Raw genomic sequence first — 22,159 nt, 5'->3', positions numbered from 1 at the left:
TCCACTTTCCTGTATTGTAAGATAGGTTTTTATACCAAAATGAGTATGCATTTTATTCCTTCCTTTAGTTAAATGTGATGAGAATAAGCTTCATGTTTTTTCTCTCACTTCCTCCCTTTTTCCCTCCACTGAAAAGTCTTTTACTTGCCTCTTTTATGAGAGATAATTTGCCCCATTCCATTTCTCCCTTTCTCTTCCCAATATATTTGTTTCTCACTGCTTAATTTCATTATTTTAAGATATGATCCCATCCTATTCAATTCACCTTGTGCTTTCTGTGTGTGTGCGTGTGTGCATGTGTGTGTGGGTGTAATCCCACCAACTACCCAGATACTGAAAAAAGTTTCAAGAGTTACAAATATTGTCTTTCCATGTAGGAATGTAAACAGTTCAACTTTAGTAAGTCCCTTATGACTTTTCATGTTTCTCTTCATTCTTGTGTTTGAAAGTCAAATTTTCTTTTCAGCTCTGGTCTTTTCATCAAGAATGCTTGAAAGTCCTCTATTTCATTGAAAGACCATTTTTTCCCCTGAAGTATGATACTCAGTTTTGCTAGGTAGGTGATTCTTGGTTTTAGTCCTAGTTCCTTTGACTTCTGGAATATCATATTCCACACCTTTCGATCCCTTAACGTAGAAGCTGCTAGATCTTGTGTTATCCTGATTGTATTTCCACAGTACTTGAATTGTTTCTTTCTAGCTGCTTGCAATATTTTCTCCTTGACCAGGGAACTCTGGAATTTGGCCACAATGTTCCTAAGAGTTTCTCTTTTTGGATCTCTTTCAAGAGGTGATTGGTAGATTTTTTCAATATTTATTTTTTCCCCTGGTTCTAGAATATCAGGGCAGTTTTCCTTGATAATTTCATGAAAGATGATGTCTAGGCTCTTTTTTTGATCATGGCTTTCAGGTAGTCCCATAATTTTTAAATTGTCTCTCCTGGATCTATTTTCCAGGTCAGTTGTTTTTCCAATGTGATATTTCACATTATCTTCCATTTTTTTCATTCTTTTGGTTTTGTTTTGTGATTTCTTGGTTTCTCATAAAGTCATTAGCCTCCATCTGTTCCATTCTAATTTTGAAAGAACAATTTTCTTCAGTGAGCTTTTGAACCTCCTTTTCCATTTGGCTAATTCTGCTTTTTAAAGCATTCTTCTCCTCATTGGCTTTTTGAACCTCTTTTGCCAGTTGAGTTAGCCTATTTTTAAAGGTGTTACTTTCTTCAGCATTTTTTTGGGTCTCCTTTAGCAAGGTGTTGACCTGCTTTTCATGATTTTCTTGTATCTCTCTCATTTCTCTTCCCAATTTTTCCTCCACCTCTCTTACTTGATTTTCAAAATCCTTTTTGAGCTCTTCCATGGCCTGAGACCATTGAATATTTATTTTGGACGTTTGGAATATAGAAGCCTTGACTTTTATGTCTTTTCCTGATGGTGAGCATTGTTCTTCCTCATCTGAAAGGATGGGAGGAGATATCTGTTCACCAAGAAAGTAGCCTTCTATAGTCTTATTTTTTTCCCCTTTTTTGGGCATTTTCCTCAACCAGTTACTTGACTTTTGGGTCCTTTGTCAAGAGTAGGATATACTCTGGGAATCTATGAGATCTCAGTTCCTCCATGGTGGCACGATCAAGCGTGTACTGGTCTGGACGCAGAAAGGGATTTTTGTGCCCAGAATCTTAGCAGTTGCCTCTCCACAGCCTCCTGGCCTCCAGTTCCACCAAGTCAGCACTGGGGGCTGATTTTCAGATGATCTGGATGGGCAGGGCTGCCATTCAGTGTGAGACAAAGACCAGCCAGGGCCAGGGCCTCCACACAGAGCTGAGGTAAGACTCAGCTCTTCAGTGCCCCCAGGGGTTTTTACACTCCAACAGTGGAACTGCTGTGCAGCCTCTGTGGGCGCTGCCTGCTGCCAGAGCTATGGGAAGGCCCTTCTCCCTTCCTGGCTAGCTGAGAAAACCCTGTCACTGACCTTTGGTGCCTGTAGGTTGAGGGATCTGGGAACCGCTGCTACTGGGACTGGGGATTCCGCAACTGGAGATTCCGCCCCCAAGGGCTGTTCATGAGCCATGCCGCGCGGCTAAGGCTGGGCTCTGCTCCATGTCCGGTGCAACCAATGTTTCCTCTGGGTCTTTCAGGTCACCTTGGGCTGGAAATCTCCTCCACTCTGTTGTTCTCCACTTCTGCTGCTCCAGAATTTGTTGAGCGTCCCTCTCTACAGGTATTTTATGGGCTGTGTGGGGAGACCCTGCATATGTGTGTCTTTCTACTCCGCTGTCTTGCCTCTGCCCCCAAGAAACTTTTTTCTGAAGCAGTTATCCTCGTAGGTTTAGAGGAGAGAGAGCATGGATGCAGGAAGACTTGTAGAGAATCAGTATGACACAGTGGAAAGAAAGCTGGTTTTGAAACCAGAGGATCTTAGTTCAAATCCTGCCTCTGCATGTAGATGTAAATCTCTCTGCGCTTTAGTTTCCTCAGCTGTAAAATGAGGGAGTTGAATTGGATCTAGGCAGCTAGGGGGCCCAGTGGATAGAGTGCTGGCCCTGGAGTCCTGAAGATCCAAGTTTAAATCCATCCTCAGATACTAACTAGCAGTGTGATCCTTGGCAAGTCACTTAATCCTGTTTGCCTCAGTTCCTTCATCTGTAAAATGAGCTGGAGAAGGAAGTGGTAAACCACTCCAGTATCTTTGCCAAGAAAACCCCAAATGGGGTTGTGGAGAGTAGGACATGACTGAAAAGCTTGAACATGAACTTGATCTGAGGTGTCAAACAACTGCCTGTGGGCTACGTTTGGCCTTCAGCACTCCTCTGCAACCCAAACCAGATTAAAATGCCAGTGGGAAATATTTAACAAAATAATCAAAAGTATCAAGAACCATAGATAATGTTAATAGGTAGTTTTCCAAGTCAGTATGGGGCCTTGGGATTCTCATGTACAGTTTAGTGGGTCCTGTTTCTATCTGAATTTGACACCCCTGGCCTAGATGACCTGTAAGTTCCCTTCTAGTTCTCAGTTTGTATATGTGTGGTTATTGCAATAGTTCAATTCAGTTGGATGGCAATGAAGACCTGTACTTGGGTGGGGCAATAGGAATAGTGAGGAGGTGGTGGATTTAGGAGATATTCTATAAACAGAATTGACAGAATTTAGAAGTATTCTATGGCCTTAAAACCTTGAATGATCTTTTATCTTCAAAGAGAGATTCAGTTCTATGCATTACATTCTATTTACTAAGGCAGTAAATGAGCTTAAACATTAAAAAAAAAGACTTTTAAACAATGACTGAAACAAAAAGGGTTTGCTTCTTAACTCTTAGTCATGCAAACGTTTCATTTTTATCAGAATGGCCTTTCATACTGAATAATTTTTGGAAGAACTAATAAAAATTATCTAGATAACCCATTCTTTCAGAATAAATATTTATAGAGTTTGTGTGTATTTTTGCCAAATCCTAGGTAATTCATTAACATGCCACCGTGTAGAGTCTAGAAGTGTAACAGACCTGTAAACACCAGGTTGAATACTTTCCAATAAGAACTTGGAAAACTGGCTTGATATTGGCACTGACTCATTGGAAAAAATGAGGCTGGTATTGGTAAGGGGTATTCCAGTTTAGAGGAATTAAGAAAAAACTGATGGACATTCTTAACATGAGTTGGCATTAAACACACACGTGCACATGCACACTCACACCCATACATACGAAGTCTAAAGACCAACTCTGGTAAATTCAGATCACTCTTTGTCTAGTTTAATATCTTGTTTCTTGTCCATCATCAAAATACATTTAGCTTGAACTCCTACCCTTGTCACTCTTTAGAATCCTGTTGGATGCTGTTGCAGTTCTTGGTTTTAACAATGCTTCTATGCCATTCACAGTTTCCCACCCTTGCCCCTTTCAGCAGAATGAGTCTAGTTTTGGAGCTTGACTTGACGTTAGACTCTTGCCAGTAAAGGAATTCCTTGACTGCAGTTGGTGGGCAGGAAGGGAAAGTGGCCAGAAATTTGACAACTCTTTTTTCTCTGATCCTCAACTCTGAATAGATTCCCACTTATTCACAGTTTTTGACCCAATTCACTTTGACACAACTCACTCAACTTACCCAGTTCACCCATTGTTAGGATCAGGGTAAGCAATATACCTACAACTGCTAGAAGGTAGAAGCAACAGTACGGACATCTTCCTCAAAACCATGAGCTTACCTCCAAGATATCGTAGAGTACTTCATCAAAGATGTTAATGAATATGTCATCCTTCACCGATTGCATACTGGCTGTGCTGTAATCACTATTAGGAGCTCTAGCAAAGCAAAGTACAATCAGATTATTATAAACATGAGTAATGAGTGTGAAGGTGAGGGTGGTGATCCTCAGGGGAGTCCCTTGAGGAAGAAAGACTAAAGAGAAGAGTTTAAAAGTGTGGGGGGGGGGGAGTGAAAAGGTTGAGCAGGTTTATGAGCTCATTTCTGAAAAATCCCATCCTTGTGAGTTTCAGCCAGCCAATCAACTTGGGGATAGCCCAAGTGTCTGCAACCAATCAAATGCCACTCTCTGTCCTCTTACCAAAGCACCAGTGCATGTGACTGTCTTCTGCATGGGGTTAGACAAACCCTGTAAACTTGTCACATTTTTGAGGAAACTCATAAAATGGATCACATCACTCCCCTGTCCAACTTTCCTTAGTCTAGAAATTATAAACAATATTTTGTTCACAACTGTGCAAAACATATAGTGTAAATATGATTTTTTCACTTTACAGACAGAGAATCTGAGGCTTTGAGAGGTTGTCGTCCACCTATGGTCATGCAACACATATGTGGAAACCAGGTCTTGAAGTCAGGTTTTTTTCTTTTGTGTTAAGAAACTTTTTCTGAATTAGTTTTATGACTACCTTTTCCTCAAGAGAGCTAGTCACATCACTAGCCAAAGCATGAGGAATTCAATTGAGACACCAGACTTTAGTTCAGCCAATTTAATTGGTTAGTGGCAAAAGAATTTCTGGCTCAACTTTATTATCTCTGTTTACTTAATCTGAGATATTAACTATAGCCCTGGTGCTATCTGATTCATTTTTCCTATTTAAAAAATTCCAGCTTGAGATATCAGCTATAAAGCTCCAGTGTTTACTGGCTAGTTTCCTACTTTAACCTCATATAGATTATCCCTTTCTGCTATGTTCTTTGATGTGTAAATCTTTAGCTTCCCGTTCTACCATCTGTAAAATTCCAATTGTATCTATACTGCCTTGTAATTAAACCTACAAAAAGTTGTCAAAAATGTTATTTGGGGCCCTTCTTGGGACTGTGCTCCAAGAATTATAAATTGGTTGTGTTAATAAGTATCATTGGCAGTAGTCCATATCAGTGACTCCTTGAACAATTTTTATGTCATATTCTCAGTGCAAGAAAAATTCACAATTATTCATTAAGCACCTAGTATGTGCTAGTCATTGGGGATACAAAGACAAACATGAAGCAACCTCTGCCCTTCAGGAGCTTATATTTTATTGGAAGAACCAACAAGTACATGAAAAAGTATATACAAAATAAGTAATAGTAATAACGATAGCTAACATTTATATAATGCTTACTATGTGCTGGGCATTGTGGTAAGTGCTTTATAATTATTATCTCATCAGATAATAAATTGTATAAAGTGATTTTTTTTATTGGAGGGAAAAGGGCAGTGTCAGCAAGGTGGAATCAGGAAAGAGTTCATTCAGAATGTGCTATTTGGACAGATTTTGTCTTTCTAGATAACAGTTTCCTCTTCTGTAAAATGAAGGGGTTAGTTCAATGATTTCTAAGATTTTATGTATCTGTGGAGAAAGAAAAAAAAAGCATGATTTGCCCTTACCTAAATGGAAGTTCAAGTTCCTCATTCCAGCTAGGATTTGGACCTTCAGCTGTAGTAGTGTGGCAAACGGTTCTTTGAAAAGAAACTTCTACAAAAGGTCGAACTAAAACCTTAAAAATAAGAGCAAATTAGGAAAAAAGCCCAAATTCATAACAACCAAACCAAAGGTTTTGTCTTAGGCAAAAGTATGGGGCAAAAGAAAATATGAAGATGTGCTGTTTCTCAGATTTAATTCTAGAATAAAATGTAAAAAAATGAACTTGAGTCTGGATTTTATTACCTGATTGAGCACATTATCCACAATATGGACTGGACTTTGCATTGATGAGGAAGTCACAAGGGTTTCACCAAAAGGCCTTGAAGATCGGGAAGGCTGCTGGAGTTTGCTAGGAGAGAAACGTTCCAGGTGACATGAGACCAAGGATTAATTAATCTTTATAAGATTTAAGGAAGAAATGAAGGTGAGAATCATCCAGAGGACAAGGGAGAGATAAAGGTGAGCCTGAGCAGACTGGAGCATGTTATAAATAAGGAGTTGCACCAGCAAGGTGCTGTAAAGGAGTTCATCAAATAAATGTGCAAGTGGAAAGAAATACTGGTGAGTCACATAGCAAGAGAAAGGGATAACAGCCCCTGTGCCCTGCTGGTATCTATGTAGTGTTAAAACGCACATGAACAAAGCCTCAGGCATGCTGGGTAGACTCCCTGTGGCAACCTTAGGGAGAGGACATGGAAGGGCAACACACGAGGTGGGTAGGCATGGACAGACAGACTGAAATTTTAATTTCTGGAAAGAATACCGACTTTTTAATATTTAAGAATGTTTTTAATAGATGATGACATATTGAATATTCTTAACCTCCAAATTATGTGGAATGAAAAGCTCTTCAAGCATAGAAGTGGAAGGAAACCAAGCCTGGACGTTATCATCCTAACTGCACATATCATCTCCAAGGAGAACTTTGGTGAATCTGTCAAGGAGTTTCTATGCTAATGCTTTTATAAAATCACCAAAAGCAACCATTTTATGCACCTGTATAACAGTCTACCAAACATGAACTCTAGTAGAACAATAGTAGGCTATTGATTTGTCCAAGGACCATTTCTACCTGAACTCTATTGAATATGTCAGTCAGCTCATCATCACTGTGGGGAAAAAAATAGATGAGTCAAAAATTATCTCATTGGACTAGACCTTATCTTTGCCACTTAGTATATTCTATTTACCTCAACAAATAAAGCAATGGAAGGTTGAGAGAAAAAAAGAATGAGTTAGCCTGGCAAATATCAAATACCAACTCTGATGAGATTACAAATCCATGAGAGTATTGTACTTATACTTAAATGTCTAAGTATAGGTCTTCATGCAGAAGCATGCTTCTATAGACATGCTTCATTTTGTTGAGCTTTGTTGATATTAGGTTTTGGGTTTTTTTGTTTTTTTTTTTACAAATTGAAGGTTTGTGGCAACCCTGTATGAAGCAAGTCTATTGGAACATTTTTCCAACAGCATGTGGTCATATTGTGTCTCTCTGTTACATTTTGGTAATTCTCACAATATTTCAAATTTTTCATTATCACTATGTCCATTATGGTGATGAATGATTTTTGATATTTCTATTGTAATTGTCTGGGGGCCTCACATATATATGAATGCCCACATAAGACAGAGAACTTAATTGATAAATGTTGTGTGTTCTGACTGCCCCTCCTTCCAGCTGTTTCTTCTTTCTCACTTTCCTCAGGTCTCCCTATTTATTCCTTGAGATACAACAACCCTGTGGTGGCCTCCAAGTATTCACATGAAAGGAAGAGTCAATCATATGGCAAATTTCACTGTTGTCTTATTTTAAGATATTTCTCCTGCCCCCTTAACCTTCAGGAACCACCATCAGTCAGCAGCCATCAACATCAAGGCAAGACCCTCCACCAGAAAAAGATTATGACTTACTGCAGGCTCACATGATGGGTAGCATTTTTTAGTAATAAAGCATTTTTTCTGGCAAGGCAATTGGGGTTAAGTGATTTACTCAGCATCACACAGATAGTTCTCAAGTGTCTCAGTTCTGATTTGAACTCAGGTCTTCCTGACTGCAAGGTTGGTGCTCTATCTACCATGCCACCTAGCTTTCCCCAATAAAGTATTTTTTAATCAATGTGCAGTGTTTTTTTTTTGACATAATGCTGTTGCATCCTTAATAGACTACTGTATAGTATAGTGTAAACAACGTTTTTATGTATTGGGAAACCAAAAAATTCATGTCACTTGCTTTATTGTGATATTTGCTTCATTGCATTGGTCTAGAACTGAACCCACAATATCTCTTGATGTATGCCTGTATTTATTTATTTATTTGAGGTAAAGTGGATTGACTTTAAAAAAAAATCTAGCCAGAGGCTTTAATAAATAGAATTAGCCATGTACATATTTTCTGAGAAACACAAATTTTTATTTGACTGTCATGATCCTTTTAGAGTGAAGAGGTCATGTTAGCCATAAGAGTAAGTCATACAATAGTATTAATTCTTGGGGTATTGTGAATATGTACAGGCAACAGATCTACTATTCCTAGGAGCATTTGGCTTTGTGACAACCAAGCACCAGGAAAGACATCAACAAGGGACCATTTGCATTCATTAAGAATAGCTTGCCTTGACATGGCTTATGCTGGATCCAACTTGGGCCTCACAACTGTGGAGTGAGGTAGAGAGCCCAAGTCTTACCAACTCCCATTTTTTTTTTCCAGATGAATAAACAGATGCTCATAGAAACTGTGACTTGACCAAAGCCACATAGCCAGTTAATGGGAAGAGCCAGAACTCAAACTCAGGTCTTCTGCTTCCTAGTACCACACCTCCCTGCGTGCCTCTTTTTATAAGAGCAGGCCAAGCAGGAGAAAGAAGAGGAGATAAAAGGGAGGAGGAGGGACAGAGAATTAAGAATAGCAAAGACAGAGGGGCGGAAGTGCTATTGTTCACTAGAGCAAGGAAGACTGTAGCACCAAGGTAGAGAGTCCCTGAACTGGAGTAAGTTACTTCTTAATGCTGAGGCCTTTTCTTTCAGCCCAATGAGAGAACCCTCTGAATCACAACTCACTTTCCACAAAATGCAGGAAGCACAGAATCAGACAGAAAGGGGAGAAGTCTCTTTTCACATGGTCACTTGCGGTAATAAAAAAAGCCCTGGACCTAGAGGCAAGAGACCTGGGTTCTTATCTATGCAACCCTGAGCAAGTCACTTACTTGTTCTGAGCCTCAGTTTCCACATCCATAAAATGGGAACAATAATACATTCACTTCCCCTTTCTCAGGTCTGTATAAACCTCTTAAGAGGTTTATAAAACTTAAAACACTGTAAAAGTAGTGTGAGCGATGAGTAATCGGTGTTTGCAAAAATAACTTTTGCTTCAGCACATTAGGGGAATAAGTACATATAATGGCATAAATACCCAGTAGAATAGATATTTTTAACAAATGCAATAACCATTTAATTGAAACTGTGCATTAAGGGAAAGGTAAAGAACATTAATGGCCAAGGTTAGCTATTTTTGAGGTAGAGGAGGGATCACTGGTTCTGTCTGACCTTGGAAGGCAGAAGTAGGAGAAATGGGTGGACATTACAAAGAAGCAGAATTTGACTCAAGGGAAAACTTCTCTGGTACAAAGAATAACTCCTCAGGCTATTCAAAAGCAGACCAGACTTCCTTGGCAAGTCATGGACTCCCACTCCTTACAGATGCTCAGATGGAAGATGGATACTCCCCTGTTCAGGATGCCGTAGAAGGGGATGCTCTTTTTAGATACAGCTTGGATCAACTGAGCTTTCACATCTCATCCACCCCTCAAACAACAGTCTCACCTTGGAGGAGGTGGTGGCTCTTTCTTACCTGGCTATGGGTTGTCGTACTGGAATGTCATAGGCTCTAAGGATGTTCACCAAGAGCTTGATATCTCCATCTGACAGATTTTGTGCAGGAACCTTTTTCCTTCCTTTTCTTCTGGGCTTCAGTGGTCGTTTTTGTTCTGCCAACTTGAAGAGGCTTACACCCAGAATGCTAATGACCACAGAATGGGATGTTAAAGACATTTTATTAATTTAATTTAATTTTTCTTTTCAGTTCTACATTCTCTCTCTCTCTCTCTCCCCTCTCCCCGTTGAGAAGGGAAGAAATATGGCACCTATTTTACACACACACACACACACACACACACACACACAGAATCATGCAAAACATATTTCCTCACTAGTCATATTCTGAAAAAAAAATCTAGAAAAATAAAGGAATAAAATAAGTTCCAATCTATACTCTGAATCCATCAGTTTTGTATTTGGAGGGGGATAGAATTTTTGGAATTGTGGTGGATCATTGTCTTGATCAGAGCTACTGAAGACATTTTATAAAGTACAAGTCTGAAAGACCATGAGACCTCCACCCATGAATTGCCTCAGAGCACCTTAACGGTCTCTCAATGATCCCCTAGCCATTTTAGAAAATTGAGATTGACCTGCATAACCTACTGTGATGAGAGAGACACTTCAGTGGGGACTGTTACTAAATTTATTTTAACTGCTAGCTGCCTAAGGAAGAATATTTAAATTCTGAGCCATCCTATACTATTCTACTATATGAACTCTCAGTTCTAACCAGATCAGTCCATTAATTAACAAAAATACTTTTCCTTGAAATTGTGTTTATTTCATTTCCTCTAGCAAGGAATGTTCATCATACTCTTCCACATATCCACATCCTCCTCTTCTAGCTCCCAAATCCAATGACATCTCTTCAATGAAGCCTTCCACAAAAAATCTCCTCCATTAGAAACAATCTTCCCCCTACCCTTGTACTGCTGAAGCACTTGTTGTCTATGTGCATTTCCAAAATTTATTTGGCTATTTTGGGGCTTGAAATATTTACATAACACATAAATTCATGACCAGGGGGTCTGAAGATAAGGAATGTCCTCAACAAAAAAAATTAGGGGATAGGCAATTCTAGAGCAAAGTAGAGGAAATTAAGCCTATTTTCAAACTTGAAGAAATGATGCAGAGAATATGTATTTTTGATATGTATGCAATTTGATGTTGAATATTTTTGTAAAGCAAATAGCTTTAGCAACAAAATTTCCTTAGGGAATCTCTTTTTACTTTGTGCAAAATAGCAAATTTCTATAGAACTCAGTTTGGGAAACAATGGTCACTTTCCCTTATATGGTGCTTAACTACATTTTACTTAATATTTGGTTTATCTTTGTACCTATGTTATCCCCTCTACTAGGCTGTAACCTTTTGAACAACAGCATTTATACATTTTTATATCCCTGATAGGGCTTTTCACAATGTATTGAACATAATAGGCATTCAATAAATAATGAATGAATGAAAACAATATGTCACAAAAAGAGGAAAGTAATATGAACCAAAGAATTAAATTCTCATCTAGTTTAGAAATATACATCAACCACTTTTACCTAAATTTCATTCTGTAGGTAGAATTGTGGAGGGTGAGTTAAAAGGTCAAGGGACAAAGGGAGTTCTGCAAGACCTTGATCTCATATGGGCAACGGCTGGAATCTAATGGAAGGAGCCAAGATGGTCTCTCTGTGAAGGATCAGAATGTTGACCACTGTTCATGTGGATAAGAGCTACATTCCCAGCTGAACCTCAGGCCCAGGTCTACCTGATGTTTTCCTTATTTGATCTCTAAGGCAGGTTTTCCCCCAAAGTTGTAAAGAGTGATAGACCTCACTAGTCTCTGTTTGGCCTCCAGAGTAATTCTGTTCCTCCAGATCTTTCTGTCCTCAACACAGAGGATCTTTTCCACCTACTTAGTTCACTTGAGGAAGACAATGAGTTTTTTTCAAAATCACATAAGGCAAAGTAATTCTATTTAAGGCAGGACACCTTTGGCAGTCTAGTGAAGCCTATGTACTTTTCCTCAAAGTGATATTTTTAAATACATAAAATAAAATACATAGGACTGCAAAGGAAAACAATTATGTGGGAATAGTTATTAAAATAGTTTAAAAAGCAAACAAACAAACAAACAAGGTCATAGACTCCAGGTTAAGAAACCCTGACTTAAGGGAAAGAAGATAAACTTAACAAAGTATAAAACTAATGAGTCACAGAGCATGGAAACTTTTCCTTTTTTTTCTTTTTATAATTTTTTCTTTTTCCTTTTTTGAAACTTTTTCTAAGATAATCCTTTGCTTCAATACTTTTTAAAAATCAGGATTTTAGAAAAAAAAATCTGTGTGGGCAATTCTTCCATTGATTCTGATCACAACTGCTCCAGATTTTGTGAGTGACCATGGCCAAAATATTCCTCTTTGTTTGGTGGCCGACTTCATGATGAAAATATCCTCCATGCTGAGTCAGGCTGCCCCTTGAGTGAGAGGTACACAGTCCGTCAGCTACCCTGTACTTGCCAGATTGGTAGGACAGGGAGCAACTTTTGAGAACCTAGAATCACCTACATGTCATAGTGAGGCACTGGAATAGTTTTCATTGAGGAAGCTGTTCCTCATTTGGCCACAAATGAGTGGCATAGCTTTGTAGACTTCATTGATTCCTGTTCCCATGTAAGGAGCATGTAATCCTGGCTATGTTTTAACTGAGAGTTTTGTTTACATGTGGTACTGAAAAAGAAGAGAGTCCAACACTGAACAGCTTTGAGAGATGGGCTTGCTTTAGCCACTAATGAAGGAAAATGATAGAACTGACTCTGGGGCTTGTCTATATGAGCTGATCCTATGTGGGGACATTTTTTTTCAGTGCCTGGCTGGACTTCATGGTCCCCTAGGCAGCTCACATCAGCTGATAACAAAGTATGTTCGTCCTCCCTGCCGAATCCACAAAGTAGATTTCATAGGTCCCACCGATAGATAAGTTCTTTTAAGAAAGTTGGGTAGCTATCATAGTTATCAGGTCTGGCTATTTGTAGATCCATGCTCTGTTATCACCAGGGTTAGGCAGATTGTTCCAAGGAAGTGGGCATGAACTTGGAGTTCTTCTGTAAGTTATTGTGGGGCTGGGAGCATAGGGTATGATCTGCTAAAGCACTTTTCCAAGTCAGTGCACTGATCCTGGAGGGTGACCCACCTATGAGGTATTCTATGCAGGGGGCTATGGCATGTTGACTGGGAGTACCAAACATAGAAGCAGATTAATAGCTAAATGCAAAAACAAAATAGGAAAGCACATACCCTGAGCCATCAGAACTTAATGCCCCAAATAAAGCAGAATGGCATGCACAAAAAAGAAACAACATAAAATGAAAAATATATTTCTGTTCTACAAGTAACTTGCAGCATTGTAAACAAACCAAGAACCTGGATTTCCCCAAAGTATAGGCAAGAGAGGGCTTTGGTGAATGTTACTTTGAACATATCCAACCATGTACCTGATCAAAGGGACTAAATGGATGTACTCTTGGGTTCTAGATTCTTGGATACCCAAGGAGGAGTGTCTGAGGGTCAGGGGTTGAGTAGAAGAAGAGTGTGTGTCCTACAATGGATTCTGTAGTAGGCTTCTCTAGTTAGTTTCTTTTGCATTCTCCCACCTTGATCATGTTCCAAAAAAAGAAAATCTCTGCAGCAGAAATGTTCTTTTTTGGGGAGCCATGTAGCCAGATGATTTTGTGGAAAGCTAGGAAGAGACTATGGCAAAAGGAGAGATGTTCATTGACAATGCATTTATAATGCAAAACCACAAATTCAGTTACTCTGTTGTCCAAAGCTTTGGAGTATTTTCATGCTTGCTTCCTCTCTGCCTCCTTCCCTCCAGTCCAAAACACATAGTTTTTGACATAATTTAATTTTCTATTATTCAACACAACACATTTGAGGAAATTAGTTATAAATAACTCATCACACAAAGGTAGAATGGAAAAAAATCTGGGTTTGAATCTTTGCTTTGTTACTTACTATTTGTGTGACTTCAAGTAACTAATTTAACCTTTCTGGGCTTCAGTTTCTTCTATAAAATGAGGAGGTTGAATTGGATTCCATCAGTGATATCCCTTTGAACTTTAAAGACTTAGATAACCCACTGTAATACATTTATTAGAATTCTTAATGCACGGCATCATACAAGACACTAGGGGCCACAAGGGATTTATAATCTAATGGGAATAAGATATGTACTTAAATAATTGTAACAAAATGGAATAGGATAAGATCAACACAGACACATAGATAAAGTGTTTTCTGAAAATCTGAGGAGGGAGAGGTTGCTTGCAGTTGGGAAGATCTGAGAAAACTTCATAGAGAAGGTTATGCCTGACTAGTTTGTGCCTTGAAGGAGGAGAAGGACTTTAGTAGATGAAAATGAGGAAGGAGTCCATTTCAGACATGGCAGAAAAGCCTATGTGAATCCACGGAGGCAGGAGAGTGTGTGATGAGATTGAGCGATGCCTAGTAATCCACTAGGGTTGGAATATAGACTATGTGAGAGGAAAAAGTGAGGGATCAGGCTTCTTGTGAAAATTCAGAGGTTATTTATGGAAATAAAACTGACAAGAGAAATACAGTCTATTAACAACTTATATGAATATGCCAGGTATCTTTACACTAGTGGCCACAGCATTTCTCCCATTGAGGTAGCTAGATCCATCTCATCACCATTCCCATTGACTATTCTTGGTCAGCCAAATTCCTATGCTTCTGTGATAGTGAGGTATGGTAAAAATTGGATCGGGGTGGGAAAAGGAAGGGAGTTGGAATGGCATGGAAGGATACGTTAAAGAAACAAGACTATAAAGAACCTAGGTGGGCTAACAGCTCTGTGGGAAGAGAGAAGGTGGAAAGAATTGGTAACGCCATCTTTGAATCTATGTTCATGCTCTTTCTTATTCCTGGAGTGCCCTCCTCTTTCATCTCCACTCAATGAAATCACAACCCATTCTTCAGGGGCCATCTTTAATGCTATCAGGTTAACCCTGATTAACCATTCTTGTTCAATCCCATTTCGCCTAAAATCCAAAGCAATTTCTCCTTTCTCAGACCTCTTAGGGGATTTTTTTTGGGGTGACATATCTATTTCTGTATGTGTGATTGTCTCTAACAGATTGAAAGTTCCCTGAGGACAAGGAGTACATATATTTTTCTTTGAATTTCTCCCAGCATCTGGTAGCAATGCCTCACACAAGGAATGGGCATTTTATAAATGCTTGTTGTTGAAATGAAATAAAGGGTGAGAAGGGCTCTGGCTAAGTGGGCATAGGAAAGGAGATTGTAACAGACTAGCTGCAGGCTTTGTGTTGTCACTGCTCATGGTTCCTTCTGATAGTGTGTTCATAGCAATGACTTTACTATATATGTAACTTCTAATAGCAAGGACTTTGCCATATGTGTTACCAGTTATAGTGCAGGCCACAATGAGACTTGAATGATGAGGAGATCCTACATTCACAGGCCATCTTTCCTTCACAAAAGACCCTAATTATGGAAAGGCAAACAAAACTCAAAGTTCTAAAAGAAACATTCCCCACTTACCTACCTAATATTGGGAACATCCTCTTCTACAACCAGGTCCGAAAGAAGGAAATGGTGTTTTGCAATTAGGAAACGATTTATCACAGATTCTCTAACCTAGGGGGAAAAAGTCAGGTTGACTTGCAGTTTTCTCAGTAAATTTGTGAGAACAATTCACATTTATATAGGACTTTAAGTTTTGAAAAATAATCCAAGTCTTATTATTCCCATTTTACTGATTCTCTGGGAGATAAAGTGATAATGTCTGAGTTGAGATTTGAACGTAGGTATCCTAACTCAAAGTACAGTACTTTACTCCTTCATGCTGCCTTGTAGATTATTTTATTTTTTCCTTAATCATATTTTATTTTTTCCAATTACATGTAAAGATAGTTTTCAACATTTATTTTTATAAAATTTTCTCCTCTTTTCCTCCCCAAGACAGCAAGTAATCTGATATAGATTATACATGTATAATCATGTGAAACATATTTCCACATTAGTTATGTTGTGAAAGAAGAATTAGAACAAAAAGGAAAAACCATAAGAAAGAAAAAAACAAAGTGAAAATAGTATGCTTAGATCTGCATTCAGACTACGTCAGTTCTTTCTCAGGATGCGGTTAGCATTTTCCATCACGAGTCTTTTGGAATTGTCTAGGATCATTATATTGCTGAGAAGAGCTAAGTCTATCAAACTTCATCTGCAATGTTACTGTTGTTGTACACGGTGTTCTCCTGGTTCTGTTCACCTCACTCAACATCAGTTTATGCAAATCTTTCCAGGTTTTTCTGAAATCTGCCTGCTCATTGTGTCTTATGGAACAATAATATTCTATTACATTCATATACCACAACTTGTTCAGTCATTCCTCAATTGAGGGGCATGCCTTCAATTTCTAATTCTTCGCCACCACAAACAGAGCGGCTATAAACATTTTTGTACATGTAGGTCCTTTTCCAGTTCACAATGCATTAGTGTTCCATTTTTTTCCACATCTTCTCCAACATTTTATTATTTTCCTTTTCTGTAATATTAGCTGATCTGATAGGTGTGAGGTGTACCTCAGAGTTGTTTTAATTTGCATTTCTCTGATCAATAGTGATTTAGACCATTTTTCATATGATTATAGACAGGTTTAATTTCTTCCTCTGAAAATTGCCTGTTCATATCCTTTGACTATTTATCAACTGAGGAATGACTTGTATTCTTATAAATTTGACTCAGTTCTCTGTATAGTTTAGAAATGAGGCCTTTATCAGAAACACTGGTTGTAACAATTGTTTCCCATTTTTCTGCTTTCCTTCTAATTTTGGTTATGTTGGTTTTGTTTGTGCAAACCTTTTTTAATTGAATGTAATCAGGATGAGCCATTTTGCATTTCATAATGTTGTCTAACATCTACCTCTTGTTTGGTTATTATTTTAAAATGCACTATAGATTATTATTCTAATGGAATTTAAAAGTCTGGGCTTGATTCCAAAAGCCCCTTTTCTCCACATCTAACTTGATGCCTAATTATCTATGAGCTACAGTTTGCCTTAATAATCAAAATGAAATTTTAATCTTGAAGTTTTATGGCCATTTAAAAATTAATTAATAATTATTCCTATGATCCAGGGACCCCCAAGTTTTTTTGTGGGGAGGAGCTACTTTCCATTTTTAATATGTTGATAGTGATTATGCTAAAATAAATTACTTGGGTCAGGGTTAGGGAAGAGATAGATGGAAGGGAAAGAAGGCTATATTTCCATGGACGCATAGGGGGACGTGTCCGAAAGATAACAAATGGAGAGAGAATTTGAAGGGTTTGTAATATACTATATATTACCTTATCAGATAGAAGAAAGATATAATGAGTTCCCATAGCAATTCATAAAATGGGCATGGAGCCAAAGTATAGTAGTGATAGGGACTTTAATTAGCTGAACATCTGCTATGTCTTACTCTGCTAAAATCTGATAAAGTCCTGACTCTGCCTTGCTGACAATTCCATATCTCAGAAGGCAGAGGAAGTAATGAGAGAAACTAGTACAGTAGACTTAATTCTGACCAGTGAGGTTAGTAAAATGGAATTGATGAGAGCCTTGGGAAAAAAGGGACTTTTTTTCTTTTTAGGATTTGAAATAACCTACAAGAGGAGCCCTGGAGGCAGTCTGATACTCTTTTTTTTTTTTTTTTTTAATTTTTTTTTTTTTTAATGTTTAACAATCACTGCCATACAATTGCGATTTTATCCCTCCCCACCCACCCCCCACTACCTCCCTCCCTCCCCACGACTGCATACAATTCTGTATAGATTCTACATATACTTTCCTATTGAGTATATTTTCACTATAGTCATGCTATTTAGTCAGACTAAGATAAATGAAAGAATCCATATAACAAATCAGAACATGATACACAAACAGATACACATACACAAACATGATCTGCTACATTATGTGAGTGACTTCCATATTTCTCTCTCTGAGTGTGGAAGGCATTTTGCCTTGAGGTCCACCATTGGGATTTTTTTTTTTTTTCAAAAGTTCTTCTGTTATTACAAAAATCTAAGTCTACCAGAAAAAACTCTCACACACTGTGGTTGTTGCTGTGCATAAAGTTCTCCTGGTTCTGCTCCTTTCACTCAGCATCAGGTCATATAAGTCCTTCCAGGCCTCTCTGAAGTCGTCTTGTTCATCATTTCTTATGGCACAATAGTACTCCATTACATTCATATACCATAATTTATTCAGCCATTCCCCAATTGATGGACATCCCCTTGACTTCCAGTTTTTGGCAACTACAAAGAGTGCTGCTATAAATATTTTTGTACATGTGGGACCCTTTCCCATTTTTATGATCTCTTGGGGATATAGTCCTAGTAGCGATATTGCTGGGTCAAAGGGTATGCACATTTTTGTAGCCCTTTGGGCATAGTTCCAAATTGCTCTCCAGAATGGTTGGATGCGCTCACAGCTCCACTGATACTCTTTCTTGATGTCAGGAGTACAGATTGCAATGATTTCAGAGAAATGAGAGGCATGATACCATGAACTGAGACAATAAAAGGGAAAGGGGCTCAAGAGGAATGGGGACCCCTCAAAAACAAAATTCTGTCAATACCATCAACACATATCTCAATGAGGAAGAAAAATTTAAGCATTCAAACTCTTTTCTTTTCTCTCTCTACTCTTGGCAGTTTCATCAGCTGCCTTGGATTTTATTATCAGTTCTATGAAAATGGGTCCCAGGTCATCCAACCTCAGTCTCTCTCCTGAACCACAGTCCTATGTGACCAGCTACTAATGGCCTATTTCAAACTCGGTATCAAAGAGACAGTGATCAAATTAAAAATATCCAAAAACAAAACTGATCTTTTCCTTCAAATCCACCCTTCAATAAACTTCTCTATTTCTGAGATCCAACTGCTGAGGAAATCCTACATTCTTCCAGTTTCCCAAGTGAACATCCTCAGAATCATCCTTGTCTATCCAGTCTTCTTATCCCACATAGTTACCAGTTGCCAAATCTTGTTATTTTTACCTCCATGACTTCTGTTCATTCTTACAGCTTCACTCCCAAGGCCATCACCCTGATTTAGGCCTTCATCACATCTTGGCCAGACTATTGCAATAGCTTCTTAATTGCTTTAACTCTCTCAGGTCTTCTCTCTCTCTCTAATTTATCCTTCACACAGAGGTCAAAGTGATATTTCTAAAGCAAAGGTCTGATCATATCACTTCCCTGTTCAATGAAATCTGGTGGCTCCTTATTACCTTTAAGATTAAATACAGACTTTTCTGTTTGGCACTAATGCTTGTTAATTGATTGGTTGTTATTTAAATCCCTTCACAATCTGCCTTCAACGTACCTTTCCAGTCTTCACTCCTCTTCACACACTTCAGTCCAGCTAAACTGAACACTTTTCTGTTTGTTCATACATGACACTCAATGTCCTCTTTTTAGGTCTTTGCCCTGATTGTCTCCCATGCCAAGAACTCATTCCTTTCTCACCTCTGCTTCTTAGATTCTGAGTCTCCTTCAGAACTCGGATCAAGTGCTATGTTTTAAATAAGTTCTTTCCTGATTCCCTCAGTGCCTCTCCCCTAAATTACCTTGTGTTTATTGTATAAATATTTCTATATAGTTAAGGTGATATATGAATTGCTTGAGATAAGCAGTAACTCTAATATGGTTTCCTTTTGTGCTAGGAATGCTCATGTTTCTATTGACCCTTCTCTGATTCACAATGTTTGATCTTAAAAAGTTGAAAAAGGATTAAGTTGGTTTCCTCCCCTTTAATTAGTTCTCTGTCAGTTAAGTGCTGGATTTCATACATACCCATGTGTTTTATGCTCTCTTTAATTGCATTTTTAATTCTGTGGTTTTTAAAAATGACTTACTTTAAGGAAAATTGTAATTAAAAAGCATGTTTCATTGACAGAGATACTGCAGTGGCTGTTTGGTGTGGGAAAGCAAAGCATTTCAAGGAGTATGCAAACTAAAAATGAAACACTCCATTTCTAGTTTAAGCCTCTTCATCACATAGAGAAAACTGCCCAAATGTTCTTTCCTGTCTTCATGAGATATGTTCTGTCCCTTGCCAGAAGCCCTGAATTCCAGTGTGTTTAGTGGTGGCCCAGAAATCCAAATACTGTTTTTTGTTACTATCTACATAGGCAGTGGTTTATTTCCTGTACCTTACTTTCTTTTCCAAAGCCCCACATTTCCACTAGAAGAAAAGAAGAAAACACCATCTCTGTCCCAATATACTTGAATTTTCTGTCCAGGATCAGTCCCACATGACTTTTTTCTTTTTTTCAAGCCTAAACACACTTGTGCCTATAGTAAATTACTAATAATTTGTAATAGGCAAATAATGCAAGAGAGAAAAAGACTGAATTAATTTTTCTCACCTGTTGGAGGTACTTGGCCACTGTAGCTCTATGAATATCTAAGTGATCCTTCGTTTCAATTACACCTCTGTCACGTATCCGTTTTTCATAGTCCTGCATTTAAAATAAAGTGTAATTTTATGATTTAAAATTATTTTTGATATTATAAAGAACTTAAGTATGTCCCACCTTCCATTGTTTGATTTTGTTTCATGTAATCTGTTCTCCCCAACTAGACTGTAAACTTTATCTGACCTCCTCAGTTGGTGGTGAACTCTTCTCATTTGAACTCAGAGCATGCTGTTTTTGTCTGGATGTGTGAGTTCATCAATATAGCCACTCCCAGTGATGATTGCAACCCATCTTTGTCTTTACTTCCTCTGTGGTCGTCTCCATATCCTTCCTTAGAGATACCCACAGTGTAGTGGAAATAGCATTGTATCTAGAGTCAGAGAATCTGGTAGTCTGTGTCTTAGCTCTGAGACTTATTGTGGGAACTTGGACCTTTCACTTCCATACTCTGGACTCCAATTTCTCCATTTGTAAAATGGTGGACTTAGACTAGTCATCCCTTAAGGTCTTTTTCAACTTGAAATCTATTATCCAATGACTCTACAACTGACTAAGTGTGTATGTAGCTATGCTGAACAGTTAATAGGTTTAGTATATGGTTAATATGGAGCAGTGGAGAGCAATAATGGAAGGGCCCAAGGGTGGTTGTGGATCTAGTCCTCTAGAAGGAGGGTTAGGCGCGAAAGAAGGCAAGTATCTTAGGATGAAGGATAAAGTCCTGGATGAACGCTGGTAACATTTGTGATATGGGAGTCTGAAAAGAATTGGTCAAGTTGAGGCAAACACCAAATGGTGAGATCAAAGTAAGACCCATGGGTCCTGAGGGGAAAGCCAAGATGCCTCTGGGCAGAGAAATATTTTGCAGGTAGCTCTCTGACTCCACCTCCTGGCTTCCTGAAAGTTTTAGCTCAAATACCTGCTAAAACCTTTCCATTCCTCCTTAATGTCAATACCTTCCCCTGAGATAATCTCTAACATTATATATATGTATAGATAGATATCAAGAAATAGAGTTAGGTAGATATCTATCTACATAGATATTGAAAGAGATATCTACAGATAGATACTGATCTTCTATAGATAAATATAGATGTCTATGAAGAATAGCTGTCTATCGATATCTGTCTTTTTTTGAAGCTACACTGACTCTCAAGCAGATGACCATCTTCCCTTTGAAGGATCAGACTTTTAAGGAGGACTCTGGCAAGAATCTTGCCAGTAATGACTAAGAGAGAGACTGCCCTGTGATTGTCTCAGGACAATTTATTTCCTTTACCTTTGTAGAGATGGACCTTGGTAATGTACTTTCTAGGGATATACGCATTGATAATGAGGTTGACACATGTGTTGCCAAAGTTAGCTCAGTGTTTGGGAGGCTCCAAAGGAAAGTATGAGAGAGAAGTATTAGACTGACTACCAGACTGAAGGTCTACAGAATTTTTATGCTGACCTCATTGTTGTATACCTGTGAAATCTGGACAGTCTACCAGTGCCATGCCAGGAAACTGAATCGCTTCCATTCCAACGTCTTAGGAAGATTCTGAAGATCACCTGGCAGGATAAGGTGGTCCTGCCAGACACTTGAGGTTTTTGCTTGATCTAAACTGCCAAACGTTCACACTCTGCTTCAGAGAGCACGACTCCGATGGGCTGGCCATGTTTTTCAAATACAAAATGTACACTTGCCAAAAAGACTGTCTTATGGAGAATTCACACAGGGCAAGTGTTCACCTGGTGGTCAGAAGAAGTGATACAAGGACACTTTCAAGGTCTCACTTAAGAACTTTGGAACTGATTGTGTGACATGGGAGACACTGGCAGAGGACTGCTCAACATGGTGTGCCCACATCAGAGAAGGTGCTGTGCTCTATGAGTA

At 38.5% G+C, this 22,159-nt stretch overlaps 1 protein-coding gene across 5 annotated transcripts in view; it reads right to left on the bottom strand.

The window, feature by feature from the left end:
* Positions 1–22,159, bottom strand: part of CC2D2A (coiled-coil and C2 domain containing 2A) — a 152,058-nt gene that overhangs the window by 29,921 nt on the left and 99,978 nt on the right. For all 5 annotated transcript variants that reach the window (XM_072620297.1, XM_072620295.1, XM_072620298.1 and 2 more), the window contains 6 exons: positions 20,233–20,325; positions 15,357–15,448; positions 9,745–9,912; positions 6,138–6,243; positions 5,858–5,967; positions 4,205–4,301 (listed from right to left, as the gene is read on the bottom strand). In XM_072620297.1, the coding sequence (XP_072476398.1) occupies positions 4,205–4,301; positions 5,858–5,967; positions 6,138–6,243; positions 9,745–9,912; positions 15,357–15,448; positions 20,233–20,325 (666 nt within the window). The remainder of the gene's footprint in view (positions 1–4,204; positions 4,302–5,857; positions 5,968–6,137; positions 6,244–9,744; positions 9,913–15,356; positions 15,449–20,232; positions 20,326–22,159) is intronic.

Source organism: Notamacropus eugenii, chromosome 6 (assembly GCF_028372415.1).
Source record: "Notamacropus eugenii isolate mMacEug1 chromosome 6, mMacEug1.pri_v2, whole genome shotgun sequence".
Lineage (NCBI taxonomy): Eukaryota > Metazoa > Chordata > Mammalia > Diprotodontia > Macropodidae > Notamacropus > Notamacropus eugenii.
Note: the sequence above shows the minus strand (reverse complement) of the source record. Positions and strands in the feature narration are given on the sequence as shown.